This window comes from Callorhinus ursinus, unplaced genomic scaffold (genome assembly GCF_003265705.2).
Source record: "Callorhinus ursinus isolate GAN/ISIS: 27379988/994484 unplaced genomic scaffold, GSC_fseal_2.0 scaffold1, whole genome shotgun sequence".
Taxonomy (NCBI): domain Eukaryota; kingdom Metazoa; phylum Chordata; class Mammalia; order Carnivora; family Otariidae; genus Callorhinus; species Callorhinus ursinus.
This window is the reverse complement of record NW_027397063.1, coordinates 7,120,872-7,141,026: the sequence shown is the minus strand read 5'-3', so window position 1 is coordinate 7,141,026 and position 20,155 is coordinate 7,120,872. Positions and strand designations below refer to the sequence as shown.

At 38.2% G+C, this 20,155-nt stretch overlaps 1 protein-coding gene across 8 annotated transcripts in view; it reads right to left on the bottom strand.

Annotated features, from left to right (window-relative positions):
- Positions 1–19,245, bottom strand: part of GRIK1 (glutamate ionotropic receptor kainate type subunit 1) — a 364,878-nt gene extending 345,633 nt beyond the window's left edge. For all 8 annotated transcript variants that reach the window (XM_025867840.2, XM_025867857.2, XM_025867847.2 and 5 more), the window contains exon 1: positions 18,577–19,245. In XM_025867840.2, coding sequence (XP_025723625.1) covers positions 18,577–18,694 — 118 coding nt within the window. In that variant the 5' untranslated portion in view covers positions 18,695–19,245. The remainder of the gene's footprint in view (positions 1–18,576) is intronic.
- Positions 19,246–20,155: the final 910 nt, after the last annotated feature.

The window sequence follows — 20,155 nt, the reverse complement described above, 5'->3', positions numbered from 1 at the left end:
TATTTAAATTTTATCTTGGGGGAGATAGCTATTGGTTCAACATAACTGATTATGCATTGCAATTTAAGCTAAGAAATAGCTTATTTTTCCCATTACCTAGAAAAAGTGACTAGAAAAAGATTATTGCACACACAGCCAAACAAAAAGTATTAATAAAAAAGCTAAATTTTCAGTAAAGATACACTCCTTTCCAACTTTGAACTTGCACACATGCTTTTCTCCTACTTGGAATCCTCTCTTTTTTCCAAGTCAATTCATACTTACAGATCAAAACTCAACAATTTTTTACTCTGAGAAAGTTCCTGAACTTTCTTGAACCTTGTCATTTTCTCCTGTTAAAAGAGGTCGTAACACCATGGTCCTCTCATTCATATGTTTTAAAGTTTGCAATTAAATATTTATTTGTGTGATCATTTAACTCAGGCCCATTTGCCTTTTCTACACTGTGAGCTCCGTGAAGACAGACTGTCTACTGTGGGCGTTAATGAAAATACGCAGTGGCCCGCGCTGAAAAGTCACTGAGTGAGGGGCATTCTAATGCACAATCTGGCAACTCACTGAAGTGTCTGCTTGTGTTTCAGACGGACATGTTCTCAGAAAAGGTACCATAAATGCTGGACAAGGGAAGTGTTATCGGGAGCTACGTCCCTGACAGCAAAACATTACCATGGTTCATTGTCTCTGTCCATACCACCTGAGAATACATGATTGACTGTTTTGTTTTATTTATTTATTTTTTCTGGAGCAAGATTTCCAAAGCATCCACACTAAACCTGTACTAGATTTGTGTTAATAATCTCTATTTTAGAACTGGTCAATCTCAATACAGTTAATATCCTGGGCTGGTTAGTTTTGTTGTGGGGAGATGTCCTGAGCATGGGTGGATGTTTAGCAACACTCCTGATCTCTACTCACTAGATGCAAATAGCAACTCCCTCACGCCTAAGTGGAAACAAACAAAAATGTCTCCAGACATTGCCAAATGTCCTCTAGGGGACAAAAATTATTCCTGGTTTGGTATCACTGTTCTAGAGGGAAAACCTGACAGATTCAAATAAATATATACAAGTAATGGGAAGGTGCTGTTGAAATGCTAGTGTAAAAAGTTTTTCCAATATACTTCACAATAAAAGGAATGTTAGTCCTCATTGTGTGGTCCACTAAGGGCATTATTAATTCAGATCATTGCTATTCTTAATGGTTCTTTTTCACTGATTCAAAAATATCTTAATCTGTAATCATTCCCTAGGGGTTTTCAAGTAAAAATTGAGTCTTATAAATCAAATAAATCAAAAAATAATAGGCCAGCATAGGTCAGACTTCTAATATCTAAAATTTCACTCAGGTTCCCTAAGCCTTTAATTAAGACTTTTGAATTTGATTTTGTTTCCCAGCACATAGGCTCACTTTAATATAGCTATGCAAATTAATGTACACTGAAAGCCTGAAAAATAGAAATAGGGAAGGTTCTAAAAGAAATGTAGTAAATTGAAAATTTTAATTTAAAAACTACTGGGGTGCCTGGGTGGCTCAGTCGTTAAGTGTCTGCCTTCAGCTCAGGTCATGATCCCAGGGGCCAGGGATCGAGCCCCACCTCGGGCTCCCTGCTCCGCGGGGAAGCCTGCTTCTCCCTCTCCCACTCCCCCTTGCTTGTGTTCCCTCTCTCGCTGTCTCTCTCTGTCAAATAAATACATAAAATCTTAAAAAAAAAACTACTATTCACAACACGGTTCTTGTATTCCATTAGGTACTGGATGCATATTACCCTACGGTACTATGATTGATTTTGAAGGTAAGTGGATTTACCTTTTCTTTTGATGACACACTAAAATCGTCCTGCTGGGTGATCTTATTGTTCTGCACATAAAAGCAAATGAAGGAAGGGTTGGCAATTATACAAATATAGACTATGCCGGCAATTAACCTGGACAGTGTATTCACAGAATGTATTTTCCCTTGCTGAGTTAAATACAAGACTGTTCTCTATTGACTTGATTTTGGGCATAAAAACTGGCCTCAATTTTCACATCAACAAAATGGCTATGTAAGGAATAACTACTTTCTACTTTGGGGTAACAATGAAGATTTGGAATATAAACATGGGCTATCACATGATCAGTGTCCAATAAAAATATTTGAATTTTAAGGTGAGTTGATAAAACCACTACTATGTTTTAATTTTGAAATAATTTTCCTATATATTTGTTTATTTCTTCAACAACATTGTAAAAACAGTAAATTATATCTTTAACAATGTTTAATGGATACTATGAATCTCAGGAAAAGTAATCCTAGAGAAAGAATCTACAGTATGTATTAGGAGCAACCCAAATATACACATTTTCATTTTCTCTCCTTTTTAACCAATTTTCTTCATGCTTACATGTTAAAAAATTATATTACTTAAATGATCCCTTAAAAAAATAAATGGAAACAGATCTCTGTTTAAAAGCAACTAAGGTGCAAACCCAATACCTCTCCTGCTGTATTCCTCACTCCTTTATTTAATTTTCATTATTGGGTCCTTCATTTGCATTTCCCTAAACAAATCACTTTATCCCACAGCTTTTGGGGATAATATGTAGGAGCATTGCGTTTTGTTTGTTTTTTTTTTTTAACAAAAGAACCTTAAAGATTAGTGTTTGGTATATAAGCCCTGACTGCTGATATAAAATATTTTTTTCAAATACATATTAGCTAGAAGGTGATCACTTTTGACTCCCTAAATGGACTTCTCAGTTCCTGATTTATGTGATTCTGTGCCATTTAGGTATGTTTATGCGTGGGTGTAAATGGGTCTTTCCACAAGGAATTTTACAACAATTCCTTTTAACTATGACTTATGCTGTCTATTATGCTTTATAAAATAGAATACTTATTTGGATGGTCATGAATTGATTTGCAATGTGACATTTTCCCTTTTTCAAAGGCCCTGAAAAAGTTTTTTGTTTTGTTTTGTTTTCTCTATCCTGCTTATTACTTTTCAGTAGAAATGCCAATTTCAAACCTTTCTCAGGCAGCTGTAATGGGGAAGTTCTATTTCTGCCTAATTTCTTATGCACTACATTCACATTAATGTTTGATAGAGAGGAAACTAGATAATGATTGTAAAATTTTTTTTGCAGTGATAAATATGTGAAATAGAAGTAAGCTATCATTAACTCAAATTATAGCTCACCTTGTCACTTTACAGATGTGATAGGAATCTTTATCAAATTATTTTTCGGCTCAGAGTATAGAAGTGTGAGTTTGGAAATGAAATATATCATGAAGCTTTAATGAATGTTTCCTTTCTCCCAGAAAAAAAGGCAAGAAACTCTATAAAACCTAAAATTGTTCTTCAGGATCCACAGAGAAAGATCAAAACCTGAAACTAAAATGATGTTTCAGGTTTTGTTTGCTTGTTCCAAAATCCGAAAACCATTGTAGTATTCCCAAATATGGACTCTAAAGGCATTTGGCTTTCAGAGTTCAGACTGAAAAACAAAATTTAAAAGTTGCTCCTCTTCACCTTTATACAATCAATGGTCCTGTTTAATGAAACAGACTTTTCTAGAAAAAGATGATGGGGATTACAGTGGCATTTTTGAAAGGTTCAGAGTAGAAAGATGTAAACTTCATTATTGACCATTATATGCAAAGGAGATTTTAATTAAAAACAAAAACAACAGAGGCGTGTGGGTGGCTCAGCTGGTTAAATGTCTGACTCTTTTTTTTTTTAAAGATTTTATTTATTTATTTGAGAGAGAGAGCACGAGAGGGAAGAGGGTCAGAGGGAGAAGCAGACTCCCTGCCGAGCAGGGAGCCCGATGTGGGACTCGATCCCGGGACTCCAGGTTCATGACCTGAGCCGAAGGCAGTCGCTTAACCAACTGAGCCACCCAGGCGCCCTAAATGTCTGACTCTTGATTTCAGCTCAGGTTATGATCTCAGGGTCCTGGGATCTAGCCCCATGTTGGGCTCCACGCTTAGTGGGGGATCTGCTTAAGATTCTCTCTCTCTCCTTCTCCCTCTGCCAAACACCCCCCCGCCCCTTGCACAGGGTCATGCTTGCATGCTCTCTCTCTCTCTCTCTCAATTTCTCTAAAATAAATAAATAAATAAATCTTTAAAAAAAACAAAAACAACAAATGGCACAGTTAAGCAAATATAAAATACAAAATCTAAGAAAACAAGATAGTACAACAAATAGCAAATTATTTTCTGAGCCGTAGGCATATATATAGTCATGAAGCACTGACCACAAGACAATAAGTTTTATTCTATGTTTGCTGTAAGAAAAAGGATTTAAGACCAACAGCTCTGAAACCCAAATTAGCATGGTGGGCAGACTACACTGAATCCATTATTGGCTTATAGATGACTCTCTAGGAGGTCAATGTATGTACACTTCTCAATCTATCTATCTTAGAGTTTACCTGAAAGACACATTATTTAGATTTGATATCTCAAAGAACTTTATATTTTTCCTTTATTCTTCTGTTCCCCTTTTGATGGTTGTGGTCAATATCTGATATTTATAGCCTTGTTCTCCAGTGCAGACAAAAGTGTATCATCCGTTCGTGCATTTGATGTGATGAACTCAGAGAAATTTTCTGAGCAAACCTTTGGCCATGCTTCTTAGTGTTTCTTCCAGACAGAAATGAGGTGGCCTTTTATTCAAGGAGATCTCTTGTTTGGGTTTCCTAATTTTACAGAAGGACCTCATCTTTATCCTCTGATGTTTTGATTTGCCTTTAACTGGAAATGTATACTTCACTACAATCCTCTACCCGTTTAAATTTCTGTGGCTAACCTTCTAGTAAGGCTCAGATTCAAGGAGCAACAATGATGAACAATTATGAAATGATATGCAGTTCTTTCATTCCCTTAGAAATTATTGATTTGGGATCAAACCAAATGACCTGAGAGTTCCATACTGGGCTATTCTGCGGAATTGCTTTAATTATTATTTGGTGTCTTGTAGAATTATACTGAGCACTTTCAGAAACAAATGTATGGGCTATACTATTTATTTCATCATAGGATGCTGTCTACAACATCACATTATTTCTCTTCATCAAGATCACCTGATGAATTTCTTTCATGTGTTTTCATCTAAAACACCTGTAATTCATCTAGGCAACTAGACTCTCTGAACTTTGTGATGTGCCTTGTTTCTCTCCTGACTTCAGCTGCTAGAAAGTTCTGATACAATGTTCTGGCCCACTTTTGGCCTCTTTTCTGGGACAGCACCTCTCTTATTTTACCTTTACCTTCATTTTCATCATTGCATTTGTATCAGGTTATAATGTATGCATTTCTGTAAACTTTTGGAATATTTTTATCATAAGACAAGCTATAAAGAAAAGAATGAATAAGTAAATGATGAAGAGTGTGTGAAAACATAAATTAAAACTTCATCCTCCGAAGGGAGAAGGGAAGGTCAAATTTGACCCTCAAAATCCACCAGTCAGTTTGAAAGATTACTTCATATGAAACGAAAGGCAGTAGAGACTTTAGGAATAGTGCAACAAACTTAATTTGGCATGCTCTCCGGGAATTGTTTACTGATTTGTTTTTTATAAGCATCACATTAATCATTCATTCTGCCTCACTTTGCTCCATCTGATATAGAGGTGGGAGGATGAATCTCAGAAGTTCCCTACTGTAGACTGCCTTTCTGATTTTTTATGACATTTGCAAAAAGTGAGTGAGTGATGTTATTCCTGAGTATTCTTCCCTTGTATGTAAATGCATTTAGCCTAACCAAAGGCTAACACTCACTGGAATTAAATTAAGGTAATAAAAAATATAATGTTAATACACACTAATCATTCTAAATTGCTAGGCTATAGTCCACTCGATTGTAATTGCTATTTTAATTATTTTTCCAAGAGTCTTTGCAGATGAAGACATCTCTGCACACTCAAGTTCCTGGAAGACAAGTTGACCAGAAATGCTTACATAACCCAAAGCTCAAAAGCAATCTCAAGATATGTGCAGTTTAACACATTTTTTGGTTAGGCTTTCTCTATGGATATTCTCCCCAGATGTCAGACTCTCCCTGGATTTTAATCTTCCAGTAATTATCACCGCTTAGACTATACTTCATCTCCATTTATCTTGTCTACTTTTTTAAAAGGCATACCTCAAACCTTCTCTAAAGAGAGCATCCAGAAAGTAACCACAATGATTAATTCTGTGATCCTTGTATTCTGAAATTGTATGGATTTTATTAGTTGCTTACAACTTCTCATTCACTCAAATGGATTTTTAAGAATCCTCAAATGAGTTGTATGAGAAAAAAATTGTAAGGAAATAACATTGAGATGCAAATTAAGAACTGTGGCTCCGGGGTGTCTGGGTGGCTCAGGTGGTTAAGTGTCGAACTCTTGATTTCAGCTCAGGTCATAGTCTCAGGAGGGTGAGATCCAGCCCTGAGTCGGGCTCCACGCGCCTCAGGAAATCTGCTTGAGATTCTCTCTCTCTCTCGGCCCCTCCCACCACAACTGGCTCTTTCTCTGAAATAAATAAATAAATCTTAAAGAAAAAAAAAAAAAGAATTTTGGCCCAGCTACTAGTCCGTCTCTCGGTTTAGCTTCTGGGGCCTCAGTGTTCTCATCTGTCAACGAGAAAGTCAGATGTTAAGGTCTTTGAATGCCCTACCTGGTCTTAAGCACCATTTAAAAAACATTTATGTATTTATTGACATGATTTTTTATTTGTATATATGCTACATGAAAAGTATGTCTCTATTTTTTGTACTGATACGCATTCAGTAGCTTGTTCAATAGGACTTTGGTCTCATTTCTCTCTCTTTACCACTTAGCTATAATTTCTAGAAGAGTATGCCACATAAATTAATAATGCACAATCATTTATAACACATTTTTTGTATTTTCTGTTAAACAATGATTTCCCCTTAAGATATTTATCTGGTAGTTTAATACTGACAATTTTCTGACAAATGCTCTACAGATGTAGCTACAATATGATCAACCCTTTCATGTTAATTGGGCCTTAGATGATGGCATCTGTACCTAGTTGTTCAATCTGACCAACATCATCGACCACAGAATGGACATTCCCAAAGAGCTCATAGCCTGAGAACATCTTGGAGACACAACATGTTGTCATGACCTAGGCAGTCCTTGTGTCATTCCTCTCCACACTTCGGCCCTACTTCCCACACCCCCAGTCACTGACAGCATATTTATCCCCATTGTGCTTCCCTGATTATTACAAATGCAATGATAGCTTTATATGTGATTTTTTTCCTATGTAGAATAAATAAGAAAAACAAAAACAAATTGGACTTTTAATATATACATATTTATCTATGAATATGTCTATGTTAATTAATATTCTCTATTATATATAGCATTATATATTGTAATGTGTCTAATATATTTAATAACATGTGTATGCAATACATATACTAATTACATAATATAATTATGATATAATACATAATAATTACATATACTTGTGTGTATATATATCTATATATATATATAGAGAGAGAGAGAGGGAGGGAGAGAGATATGAGTCTTAAAAGCTTAGGCTTTCCATTACAAAAGCCAGAAAACTGAAATTTCAAAAGTTCGTTTTTATTGTTGCTTTTGTTGTTGTTGTCTTAATTTTAAAAGCTTCATGTTAAATACCACCATTGTGTTTACAGGCTGAAGCTCAGAGTTCAGGTAAATGTGAGACACTGGGAATCCAGCTCCCTGTTTCCCCTTCTTGCATTCTGGGGGTGGGAGGCCAGTAGAGCCCCTCTGATCTGGGGAGGACCTGTGTCCATACCATGGTGTAATCTGGGAGAGGACAGCACCACAGTACACAGGGTTCCCTCAAGGTGCATGAAGGAGAACTAAGACAGAGGCTTTGTGAGCTTGAATAGAAAGGGTCTGAGATAACAACCGGGCTGGAAAGTAACTTGCTATTGGGGGGAGATTCCTCCTTGACGACATCTGGGCAAACAACCCACTTGAGAGACCAGTCTCAAAGGGTCAGCAGCCCCAGAGTGATCCAGGTGTAAGCAGCGGATGCCATGGAGTTAGAAGCCAATACCCAGATTCAGACAGGACAAGGTACACCACAGTGGATGTCCTGGAGGAATGATAGCAAATGCCTCTCCCTTAAAGGGAGGAGTCTTTGATCACTGTAGGGGGAAGGAAGAAAAGAGATTCCTAAAAATTTACATTTTAAATTGCAAGTGAGGACTTTGATGTAGTCCCATTGGAACAAGGGGCTTGTGGGCATAGTTAAGTTTAATTTCAGGGAAATGAACAAAGTTCCATTTGCACACACATGATGCTGTGGCTATAAATGCTAAGCATCATGGAGTTGCTCATCTTCATGCAGCATCTCAGTTCAAACTGATGACAATAAGCAGAGCCACTATAGAGGGAATGCAGATCTGGAAGGGGTTGGCTGGTGCACCCACGTACCTATTCACCACCAACTCCTCTCTGACAGACAAGGCAACATATTTACTAAAAGTTTATGTGACATGGCCAGGCTAAGAATCACCAGTGCTAGAAGTATTCTCATTTCAGTGCCTTTTTCACTGTGCCAAACTGCATGCAAATGACTGCTAGATTAATCTAGAAACTACAGAATGGTAACTTTCACCAATCAGTTTTAAATTGGGCAAGGAACATTAATAGGAATCAAAGTGAAAGAAAAAATCACCATCTTAACATAACAAATGGGCTTCCCTTTTCCACATTTATTCTCTTGTAGTTCTGACCTATAAGCAAGAATGAATTATATACGTTCTCAATCCAAAGCAAAGTACAGAAAACTATGAACCATGGTCTATACGATTTCTTAAGCATTTTCCAGTTTTAACACATGAATTTCATCATAAAATTATATTTAATAGATCTTTCTTTCTTGAGTTTATTCTATTCTTTTCTTAACCATTCCCTCTTGTTGAACATTTAAATGATTCACAATTGCTAATAACAGCTCTTGCCAATTCACTGAACTGTATAGAAACAGCCTTAGGGTTCAAATATATACCGAGGACAAAAGAAACGCACACTACCCAGAATTCAAAAGGCAAATATTGCCTTTAGACTTGAAAGATGGCTACATCTGACTAATTCATTTGTAGGAGATGAAGTACCATAACATCTTGTACAATATAAACATAAGCAGGTCAATGGAATGCAACTTCTGTTTATGGATTGCCAAAGTAGGTAATCCAACATTTTAGAAGTTTAAAATTAAAACAAAAATAAAAACAAAAACAAAACAAAACAAAAACCCTTAGAAGTTGCCATTGAGTCATTATAATGAAAAAAAAAACACTTGATTTTCACCATCCTTTCTCCAGTTTGAATTATGAAGTATTTTATTGGTTCTGGGAATTAAGTATTGATTTTTTTTAAGGGCATGTTTAGATAATTTTGCTAAGAAAAGGAATCCACACAAATAGTTTGCTGTGAGTATTAATTCAAAGACATTAGCACTTAATGCCTCTAACAGAGTATGTTACAATTCTTGAATCAATATTCAAAATTAAATTATGTTCAATTAAGTACAAAAGGCAAAGAATAGTAAAAAACCTAGATGCTAATGGATAGAAACAGCTAATGTCTGATTTTCTACAAACTCACTGAAGAATTCTAAAGAAGACATAGAACCATCATATTTTATCAATAACAATTTTTATATGTTTCTTTTACAACTTTTTTCCAACATTGCATGCTGTTGTCTTTATTTTAAAGATACCCTAGAAAACTCTTTATGTAGCTATCATATGGAATTGACAATAGTTTTTCTATTTGCCTTGATACAATCAGTTACAGATCTTTATGTACCACAAAATAGGTAGGAACAGTAACAGCAGAAGAAACTTTGATATGGGTTGAATTTTGTGGGTTTTTTTGTTAATAGACTTTATTTCTTTATTTTTTGAAGTTTTAGATTTACACAAAACTTGTGAGGGTTTTACAGAGAGCTCTCATACACTCCACATCCAGTTTCCTCTGTTGATGCATTTACATGAGTATGATGCATTTGTTAAAATTAATGAAGCAATATTCATACACTATTATAAGTAATATTCATTTTTATTCAAATGTCCTTAGATTTTACCTAAAGTCCCTTTTTCCTGTTTCAGGATCCCACTCAGAAAACTGCGTTACAGTTATTTGTCAGGTCTCCATAGGCTTCTTTAAGGCTGTGACAGTTTCTGAGGCTTTCTTGTTATTTATGACCTTGGCGGTTGACGAGTATTGGCCAGGTATTTTGTAGAGTGCTCCTTTACTGGTATTTGTCTGCTGTTTTTCTCACGATTAGAGTGGGGATTTGGATTTGGGGGAGAAAAACCAGGTAGATAAAGTGCCATTTACATCCCATCACATCAAAGGTAGATGCTGTCAACATGATTTATCACTGGTGATGCTGACCTTGTTGGGAGGTATGTCTCTTCTTGCCCATTTATTTGCTTATTTATGTATGTATTTAATCATTTATCTACAACAGTATGGACTCATGGGTATTTATTTTATACTCTGGGTTATAATCCAGTACTATTTTTTAAAATTTTACTGCTCAAATTATTGCAGTTTTGGCCATTGGGAGCCTGGTACCTGGTGTCTGTGTCTCTTTAGCAAATTCCCATCAATGGGATTTTTTGGAGCACTCCCTTACTTTTCTGGCAGTACAAGATGCTCCAGGATCATCTGGTATATTTCTTCTAAAGTCCCCAAACTGTCCATTTCTCCAGGTGTGCCTGGGGGTCATGTGTGTTCATTGCTACGGAGATATCACTGTTTCCAGGCTCTCTTACCTGGGACATGTATGTATGTGTACACTAACACATTTACAGCTTGTTATCAATCAAATAAGCCTTAGCATAGTCTATAATCTTGGACTTATTCAGTGTAATAAGTAATGCATTTTATTAAGTTCCTTTGTGCTTTTCAAAGGAAAATAATAAGTAGTAATGAGTTGCAAGTCTTCCAAGTTGATAACTGATCATAATAACCATCATTAGATTTCTATGAAATAAAAACAGACATATACAATTCTAGTACAAAAATCTGTATTGCTGAGCTCCTTTTGGAACATTCTTCAGCAGAAATTTTATAAGAGTATTAATAGACTTTTGTACATTGTTGTATTTTGTGTTTTGTTTTCCTAAGTCAGGAGAGCAGTAAACTAGTAATTCATCAGAAGACATAAAATAGGATGATTCTTCAAATGTATTTAGCCAGCTAATGCACCAAGGAATATACTGAAGGATTTAAAGAGTGAAAGGAAAGTGTTTTCACTATTGTAGGGTGCTTCTGTGAGATTGATTTGTGGTCGATAGGATTTTACTCTTCAATTAGTCAATGTCCTTACTTCTTAATTTCACTTTGTAATTAATCTTACCTTGTACTTAATGAGTATGTTAACATAGCATTATACAAAATTACATGCTTAAAAAATCTTAAATTTTTAATATGAACAAAAAGAATGAAATATTGTTTAAGTGACTTGGGAAAGTTATCTAAAGATTTTTATTTTTTTAGTAGTTCATAAATAACATAAATACAAAATCAAATATTTTTACTTCTTTATTGTTTTTTTGTTTGCTTGTTTTCTCCTCCGGGATAAATCATTTTTTCCATTTGACTTATTATTACTAATACTATAACGTTGATGTAATAAGATTATAGGTTTTTTCAATCTGATGTGACAACTGATCTCAGCAGTAAATCAAGAAAAACCCATGAAGTTTATGTAGCTGGTATACATTTCTTTTTATTTTAAATGTTTTCATTTCTCCATGAAAATTGATCATTGAAAAAATCAGATACACATTTAAAAAGAAATAAGTAGGTTGAACTTTAAATATAGATAGCCTTTTAACTTACTACAGATTATATTCTTGGAAAATATATTATAAATCTAATATGATTTTTTCGTTTAGAATCATGTTAAAAAGCAAGTCTAGTGAAAAAAAAATAGGCAAATGTCCCTGTATCACACTTCCCAGTAATAAAAATGATATACTTTTAAGCATAGGTAATGTGGTTTTAAAAATGTTTCCAATAGAACAGAGAACAACAAGTATCTAAACATTTAAATGTACAGTTGATCCTTGAACAACATGAGTTTGAACTGCACAGGTCCACTTATATGCAGATTTTTTCCTGATAAATACAGTACAGTACTATAAATGTACTTTGTTTTCCTTATGATTTTCTTAATTTTCTTTTCCCTAGCTTACCTTATTGTAAGGATATAGTATATAATACATATAACTACAAAATCTAAGCTCATCAACTGTTTATGTTGATTAATAAGGCTTCCAGTTGACAGTAGCCAACTAGTAGTTAAATTTGGGGGGGCGTCAAAAGTTACATGAGGATTTTCAACTGCACAGGGGTTGGTGCCCCTAACCTCTGTGTTGTTCAAAGGTCAACTGTACTCTTAAAGCTTTATAAAAAAGTTCTGAGGTAGAGTGGACAGAATTTTGATTAGACTGAAGAAGCAGCAGGATGTGTGGTCATGTGAGTTCTGATGTGTGGACTGAAAATTTCAGCGGCTTTATTGACCAGTGTTTCCTCAGATATGTTCTGAGGAGCAAGAGTTCAGCGAGACATTAATAGTTGTGATTCAAGTAAGAGTCCTCTGATAACGAAAATGTAGGAGATACTGGATTTAAGAAAAGAAACAAGTTTCTTTGTGCAGAATCACAAAGAACCTTTAATATACAAACCTGCCTCAGAGTCTCTAAGGGACAGCATTTCACCACGCTTAGTTGGCCACAAAAATAAATTATTCTAGAGCACAAAACTCTTACCCTGTTCATTCACAGGGAGGGAGAGAGAGGGAGGTACCTTGGTCAACTCTACCACATGGCATTCATTTTACATATGATACCACACTTCATCTTTGCAATAAACCCATGAGTTGGTGATAATTTTTTCTCTAGCTAAAAAATAACACCGCCCCCTCCCAAAACACACAGTAATCTTTTCAAGGTCAACCAATTAGGAAAAGGCAGATAGAAAAGAGAATCCCCTTCTACCTGGAGTTCTCTATCACTCTTTCTTCTAGGAGAGTTTTGGAAAATTTTAGGACACAGATGATATTTTCTGGATTATATGATTAATTATTAGTGGAACAATGGAAGAGGATTGAGAGGCTATGGGAAATCACCACCACCAGACTATCTCCATTAATTCTCCCTCAAAACCATTCCAGAGGGCACGTTCTGCACGGAGCACTGGGTGTTATATGCAAACAATGAATCATGGAACACTATATCAAAAACTAATGATATAATGTATGGTGATTAACATAACATAATGATAATTTTAAAAAACCCAAAAAACCATTCCAGTGAAGTGTACAATCTAATTAGAAATGGTGTGTTTGCTAGGCATTCAGGAGCAAAACTTTCCCTCCAACTGGATTGCCTTCCTTAACCTCCTCTTAAAGAGAAATTATGGAGAATCAAATAATAATACCATCTTTCCTCTTTGCTAATTGCCTAAAATATACTCAAATATAAATTACTTTAACTTTGATTTATGTGATTATCCCTGAATCACTAAGAGAAACAGTTCATCTTTCTTATATTTGATTTCAGCTTAAACAGTTATGTAACTGCATAGATAAGTCCATACACAATACTGCATACTTTAATGCAAGGAGCTCGAAACTTGAGAACAGAATAGCTAGCTTCAAATTCTGTCATTTCTACTAACTAGCACTTGAACTTAGGCAAAGCTACCAAGTCATGGTGTTTTCATTGAAAATAGGAGATTAGAAACCATATAGGAAATGTAGCCACAGTCCACGTTTAACATAGTATAAGCATTGGGCTTGTAAAATTAATATTAAAGAAAAAAGATGAATTATGCAGATAAAATAATATGATAAAAGAGCTCTTCATCTGCGGAAATATGTTCGCATTAGCCAGGAACTCTCTTTTCATCATGCTAAAAGACAGTTTCTCAGGTTTTTCAAGGACTGGTGGCGTTCCCAAGTTGATGTTAGGACCAACATCACCTTGCTCTGTCTGGGTGAAATCTACCTGAGGCCAAACAGGTCTACCTGAGGCCAAACAGATCTCCCCAACAAAGGTAGGAGTTTCTGCTACAGGTTTGGCAGAATGAACCCACTCTATCTGTCCTCTGTGTATTTGGGGACTTGAACTTATTCTATGTTGACTATGCCGTTGATGTAATAAATCAATGGCAGAAATGAACAGAAAACTCTCTAAGAATAACATTTGGAATGAAAATATCAAGTGTCTGCATTGGGCCTGATGAAGAAGCTCGGGGGGTTATATACAGTGTACACCACCAGAATATAAGCTTCAAGGGGTAAGATGTGTTTGTTTCGTTCACTGTTGTATGTCCTGCATCTAAAATTATGTCTGGCTCATGGTAGGGGAGTAAACATGTAGTAAATATTTGTTGAGTGAAGAATGAATATTAAAATGATGAAAGAATTCGTGACTAAAGAATAAATTTGTGAGTTTTTGTACATGGAAACAAAAATACAAACAAATATGTACGCAACAAAGTTTAGAATTTGGGGGATCCTGAGGGTTAAATATTAAAAAATGATGTTATGGCTTACTTGATAATTAAGTAAAATCCATTTGGATCTCTCTTAAGGAAATAAGAGCATTTGGACAACTATATTGTCATTTAACTTTCCACGCTAGTCATATAAATTCCCACAATATTTCTCTTTATATGCTATATTTAATTGTATAATAGTAATATATTTTTTAATGGTTTGCAAGTCACAAAAATTGTTTATTTGATCTCTCCCTTTGAAATAGGAAAGGCAGATATCATTATGGCTAATTCACAGAAGAAGAGATTTGGGCTCAGAAATATTAAATGTGTAACAGAAATATACCACATTTACTACTGAGTCCCTGTTCAAGAATAAAATGTCAATAATGAAAAAAAGTGAAAACAAAACAATAAAACAATTATAATGCAACTAATGTACCATATACTGTTCCAAACACTCTCATATTCTATTTCATGTACTCTTACCAATGTCACTGTGAGGTTGCAATTGTTTTAGTTGGATTTTTCAGATGCAAAATGAAGACTTGGTGAGATTGAATAACTCTTGCTGACCTATCTAGTAAGTCTTGGAAAGGGGAACCAAACCTGTGCTTTGTGACAACAAATCACGTGTCAGAAAGCCTGGTTTCCACCACTTAACTCCTAACTCTATGCTTTTACCACTACCTCTATGACTGTGTATATTGAGATGATATGTAAAAATATAGGATGTAAATATATCTTTCTGTTAGGATTACTATTAGAAATAGGACACATATGTCCCAGAAATTACATATGCACATGGTATTGTTTTTCTTTTCTTTTTCTCTTTTCTTATCTCTTTTCTTTTCTCTTTCCTTTCCTTTCCTTTCCTTTCCTTTCCTTTCCTTTCCTTTCCTTTCCTTTCTTTTCCTTTCCTTTTTCTCCTTTCCTTTCCTTTTTATTTTCACTAATGGAGGTGTGCCACTGTCTACTCAGCTCACCCAGCTGCTGTAACTATTAGTTACAGGTTCGCTGGCCATGTGACTCTGAAGCTCAAGTGTGTGTGTGGTGGGGGGGCAGGTAGAAATTTACTTGTTTTTATGGTACACTGAAACATACAGAGAAGAAGACCCAGAATCTCCTAGGGAATTCCCAGCGGCTAGCCATATTTCTCTTCCATGCAGGGTGCTGGAAATCTCTGGAGTGCAGTGGTAACATTTACAGCATCTCCATCCTATAGGACCTCCTTTATTTCTCTAAATTGTGGTTTGAGGTTGGTTAAACTTTTCAACAGATATGCACAATATGTGTGAGAACCATGCAAATATGCATGCTAAATGACCTCTCCAATATTTAGCACACATGACTTTATCTTAAATTTTATACCTTTCATTCACTTTCCTCAATAGCTCAAGTTTAAGCAGACACTCACAAGCAAAGTAGACCGCTAATTAATTCATTCAAGCTTTCCATTCTCCTTTTCATATAAACAGTGCAAAGTGCCTAAGATTAATGCTATACGTTGGATATTTTAAGTTACTGGAAAACATGGAAGTCAATAATCAAGGGCCCCTTTTTCTGGCTGGTTGGATAGTTCATGGTTTGTGGGAAAGAGAAAAAAATGAGAGATGAAAAAGAATGTATTTCTTCTCTTCTCTTTCCTTCCTTACACACAGGCACACACACATGCACGCACACACACATACACACACTTCACACACTTGCTTAGTCCCTAACTCCTTTGATATTTTGTATTCATTGTTGGACTTGGCTGACATAAGAAACTCCCTGTAAAAAGGTAGGTTTCCTCTGAACTAAGGCTGGTTTCCATGGTGCTGAAATGTCCATTTAAAAGTAAGCATAGTCCTGAGGTATATACAAGGGTAGGGCTCATGCCAACCACAGGTCACTCAGAGCCAGAAGGAGTTAAAACATTTGTACTGCACATAAACAGCATCAGGCCATGCAATTTTACTTTATGCATTTCAGCTCCCATTTAGAAAAAGGAAATCTCATTATCTTGTACCATATATTTTAAGGTCAGTGAATCATGTTGGGATGTTTTCACTTTGAAAACCACTTTTAAATGGATGAGTATAATTGCTTGGATAAATACTCAGATCTGTGAACAAATATGTTTTAAAACACCCTCTTCCACTCTTTCTGGGAATTCCTTTAGATTAGGGGAATGCAAGCAAGGAAAATGCTACCTTAAGTTTGTTATACAAGAAGGAGGGCTATTGGCTGGTATAGCCTATTCTAGGATGTCTAGATTTGTCTTTTTTAAAATATACAAGGTATAAGCAAAACACCAATTAAGTTAATAAGTGTTGGAAATTGTAACACACATTCATCACTTATTTAGTATTGTTCAAAGGAATGTGTTATTGGATCATGGAGGGTTGACTGCATCCAGGAAAAAAAAATCAAGATATTAAGACTAGAACATAGCTAAGATGAAGGATATTTTAGTTATGAGTGGTATCACGTGTGTGTGTGTGTGTGTGTGTGTGTGTGTGTGTGAAAGGAATACTTTGGAACTCTTTTAATGGACCATCTAAATTATCCAAAACTGCACATTATCATTATCCATAATCTAGAAAAATATATCTGCAGTAAAAATTAGTATTAGGTATCTTTTCTTTTCTTAAAAATTAGATCCCACATGCCTAGAGAAAATGCATTTCAGGGTAGTAACTTCTATTTTTTTTTTTTTTAACAAAACAGTGATGTTGAGTGACAAGAACTAGTTTCTGAATCTTTGGAAAGAGGTTTGCTAATCTCAGGTCAGAATCAGTAAAGTGATTGAGAAATTTCAGCTGCTCAGGGGCATCACTTGGCCAGTGCTTGCACTGTTCTGTGCATGTTCTGTGGGCTCCTGGAAAGGGTGTGAATTAGAAGCCCTTAGAGCTCAGGACTTCACTCTTGCTACCTCAAGTGGGAGACTGGAGAAGCTGGGAGACCCATCAGGTGTCTGAGCCTCACCTGTGGCTCTCTCTCTTTGTGTCTCTAAGAAGCATAGTTGGTTGGGGAAGGGGGAGGACAAGCTGAGACTAAGGGAATAGAAATTGGATTTAGTGTGGAAGGGAGAATATTAAAGAAGGCAAAGAGCTTTTTGAACACCCCCCCCAAACAGTCTAGAAATTGCTCAGTGCTTCCACTAAACCATGGTGGTGGGTGCTGTGCATGTAGGTCTATGAATCCACACACTAGCGAAGTACCCCCCTCCCCACCTCTTCTATTGTCCTTGCCTTTTGCTCTCTTTAGGCTGCCCCAGGGTTCCTACATTCAGCCTTCCAGTCCATTTCTATCCCACCTGAGACAGAAGTCCAGAGTCTTCCAGGGAGTTATCTTGACGGGATCATTCTCAGTGGCAGGCAGGCCTGGCAGATTGGGGGTCAAGTGGGACACTTATGTACCTGCTCTTGGTGCTGACTGACTATCCTCTCCACTCTTTGAACTCTCAGCCATAGAGTCAGAGCCGGGCTCTGCCCCACTCTGGTGGAACCCTCCAGACTTTGGAGGCTCCATGTAGAAGAACTCAACTTGGGGACGAAAACTTGGAGACTCGGGGTGAGCAGGTTCTGGGAAATCCCTGTGGTCCCCGAATTTTACTCTTGGCATCTGGACATGCCTGTGAGTACCAGGCATCCGGGTTGCCAGGGACCTGGCTGCGCATCTGGACCTCCCGACGTCCACCCAGACGGCCGGAGAGCGCATCTCCGCACCCAAACCAACTGGCTGCAGCCGCGAGACCCCGCGCCAGGAGGAGGGTGCCCGCGCGGGCGAGTTTGGCTCCCTGCACTCCTGCCCGCGTTCTTGGAGCCCGGATTGAAAAACCCGCCAACCGTCCCTCGCGGGGAAGCCCGGCACTCGCCAGGAGGGCAGCGGTGACGCGGCTTCCCCTTTCTCGGAGCCTCCTGTGCGCGCTGCCCTCGCCACCCTCGACTCTGCCCCTGCGCCGGCGCGCTCTGCCTCCCCGCGACCCGCCGCGCCCGCGCCGGCAGCGGGGAGCGGCCAGGTCCCGCGAGCCGGCAGCCCGGAGCGCTCCCCCGGGCTCACTCACCGATCCTGAGTACTTGCGGGGCGGTCTGGGGGAGGACGTAGCAGAGGAAATAGACGAGTGCCCAGCTGGCGTCCCTGGTCCAGAGCCCGTGCTGGGCGAGGAGTGCGCGGCGCTCCATCTTCCCAGCTTCTTAATTCCGGCCGAGACCCAGCCGCGGCCGCACGCCCGCGAGATGCAACCCGCTCAGGCCGGCTCCCTGCCTCATCCTCCCTGGGAGGCTCGGCGTCGGCACCCTGCACGCTCCCCGCGGAGAGAGCTCGAGGGAGCGGGCGTGGGAACGCGGCGCTGGAAGGCGACGCTGGGCTGGCTCGGGGCTCCTCGCTTCTGCAGCTAGCCCATCACTGCTCCTCCTCCTCCTCGTCCATGGGCCGCAGACCGCGGAGGATCAGAGCGCTCCTGCTCTCGGAGCGAAGAGACCAGCTGAGGAAAGTTGCTGCCCCAATTTGCGGGCACGTCTTCCTCATTCGTCCTCTGGTCAGATGGAAAATGGGGGGTAGGTGGAGGGGCCAGCGAGAGAAGGAGGGGAAAAGGGGAAAGAAGGAGAGGAGGAAGGAGAAAGGGTACTGGGTGAGTTGGTGCAGGGGCTCTGAGCGAGCAGGATGGGCTCTTGCAGGTTAACTGGGATCGGAGCCACGCTCTTGCCTCTCTCAATCCTTGCTTTCCTCCCCCGGTCGCTGGCCCCACCCTTGATTTACTGCCCGCCCCAACACCACTGATCCAGACACTCACACACGCACACACGCACGCACATTCTCCCTTTCCCTCAACTTTGCGCTGTGCTGCTGGAAAGTCGATTGAGTGTTGCATACTCGAGACGGAGAAAATCTTATCTACTAGTCGGAACAGAGGCAGTCACCGCTGTGGGCTGTGAGTGGCAGACGGGCCTCCTTGGTAATGTCCCTGTGTCCCTGTTAGGGGGTCGTGGAGATGACCACTACGACTCTTCCCATCACTAGGTGGAGAATCGTCTTCTCGGACGCCAGTATTTCGGGGAATACCAGAGCTCCTGTTTTAACTCTGATAAGGATGAAAAGAAGGAGAAGGAGAAGGAAAAACCTCCAGTACTATAAGATTAGAGTGGCTTCTTTTCTATTCAGACCCCGAGATAATCTCTTGCAAAATTGTTTCCATTTACAGATGCAGAACTGGGAAAGAGGTAGCTGCCAGCGCCACTTTTTTTTTCTTGATTTCTTTTGACTGTCACGTTTGGACCCTGGAAGACAGGCTATTTTCGCTATGTAGGTTTGGAGACTATTTCTCAGTAGAAGGACAAGGACACTTCCCTAGGGAAATCATCAGCATTTGATCATTTTGGCTTAATTTCCTTTGAGCTTCCTGGGGAATGTTCTATATAAACGTTTGCTAGCTGTGCATTAGCATTCATAGAGATTTTTTTCTCCTAAGTATGGATTTTGGAGGACTGATCTAAACTGAGTCAATCTATTTGAAAAACATGTCTACAGACATACCAACCTAGAATAGGAAGGACTTACAAAGCAAATCTAATGCATCTTAAGATTCATTCATTCATTCATTCATTCATTCACCAAATACCTGAGTACCTTGTATGTGGTGCCAG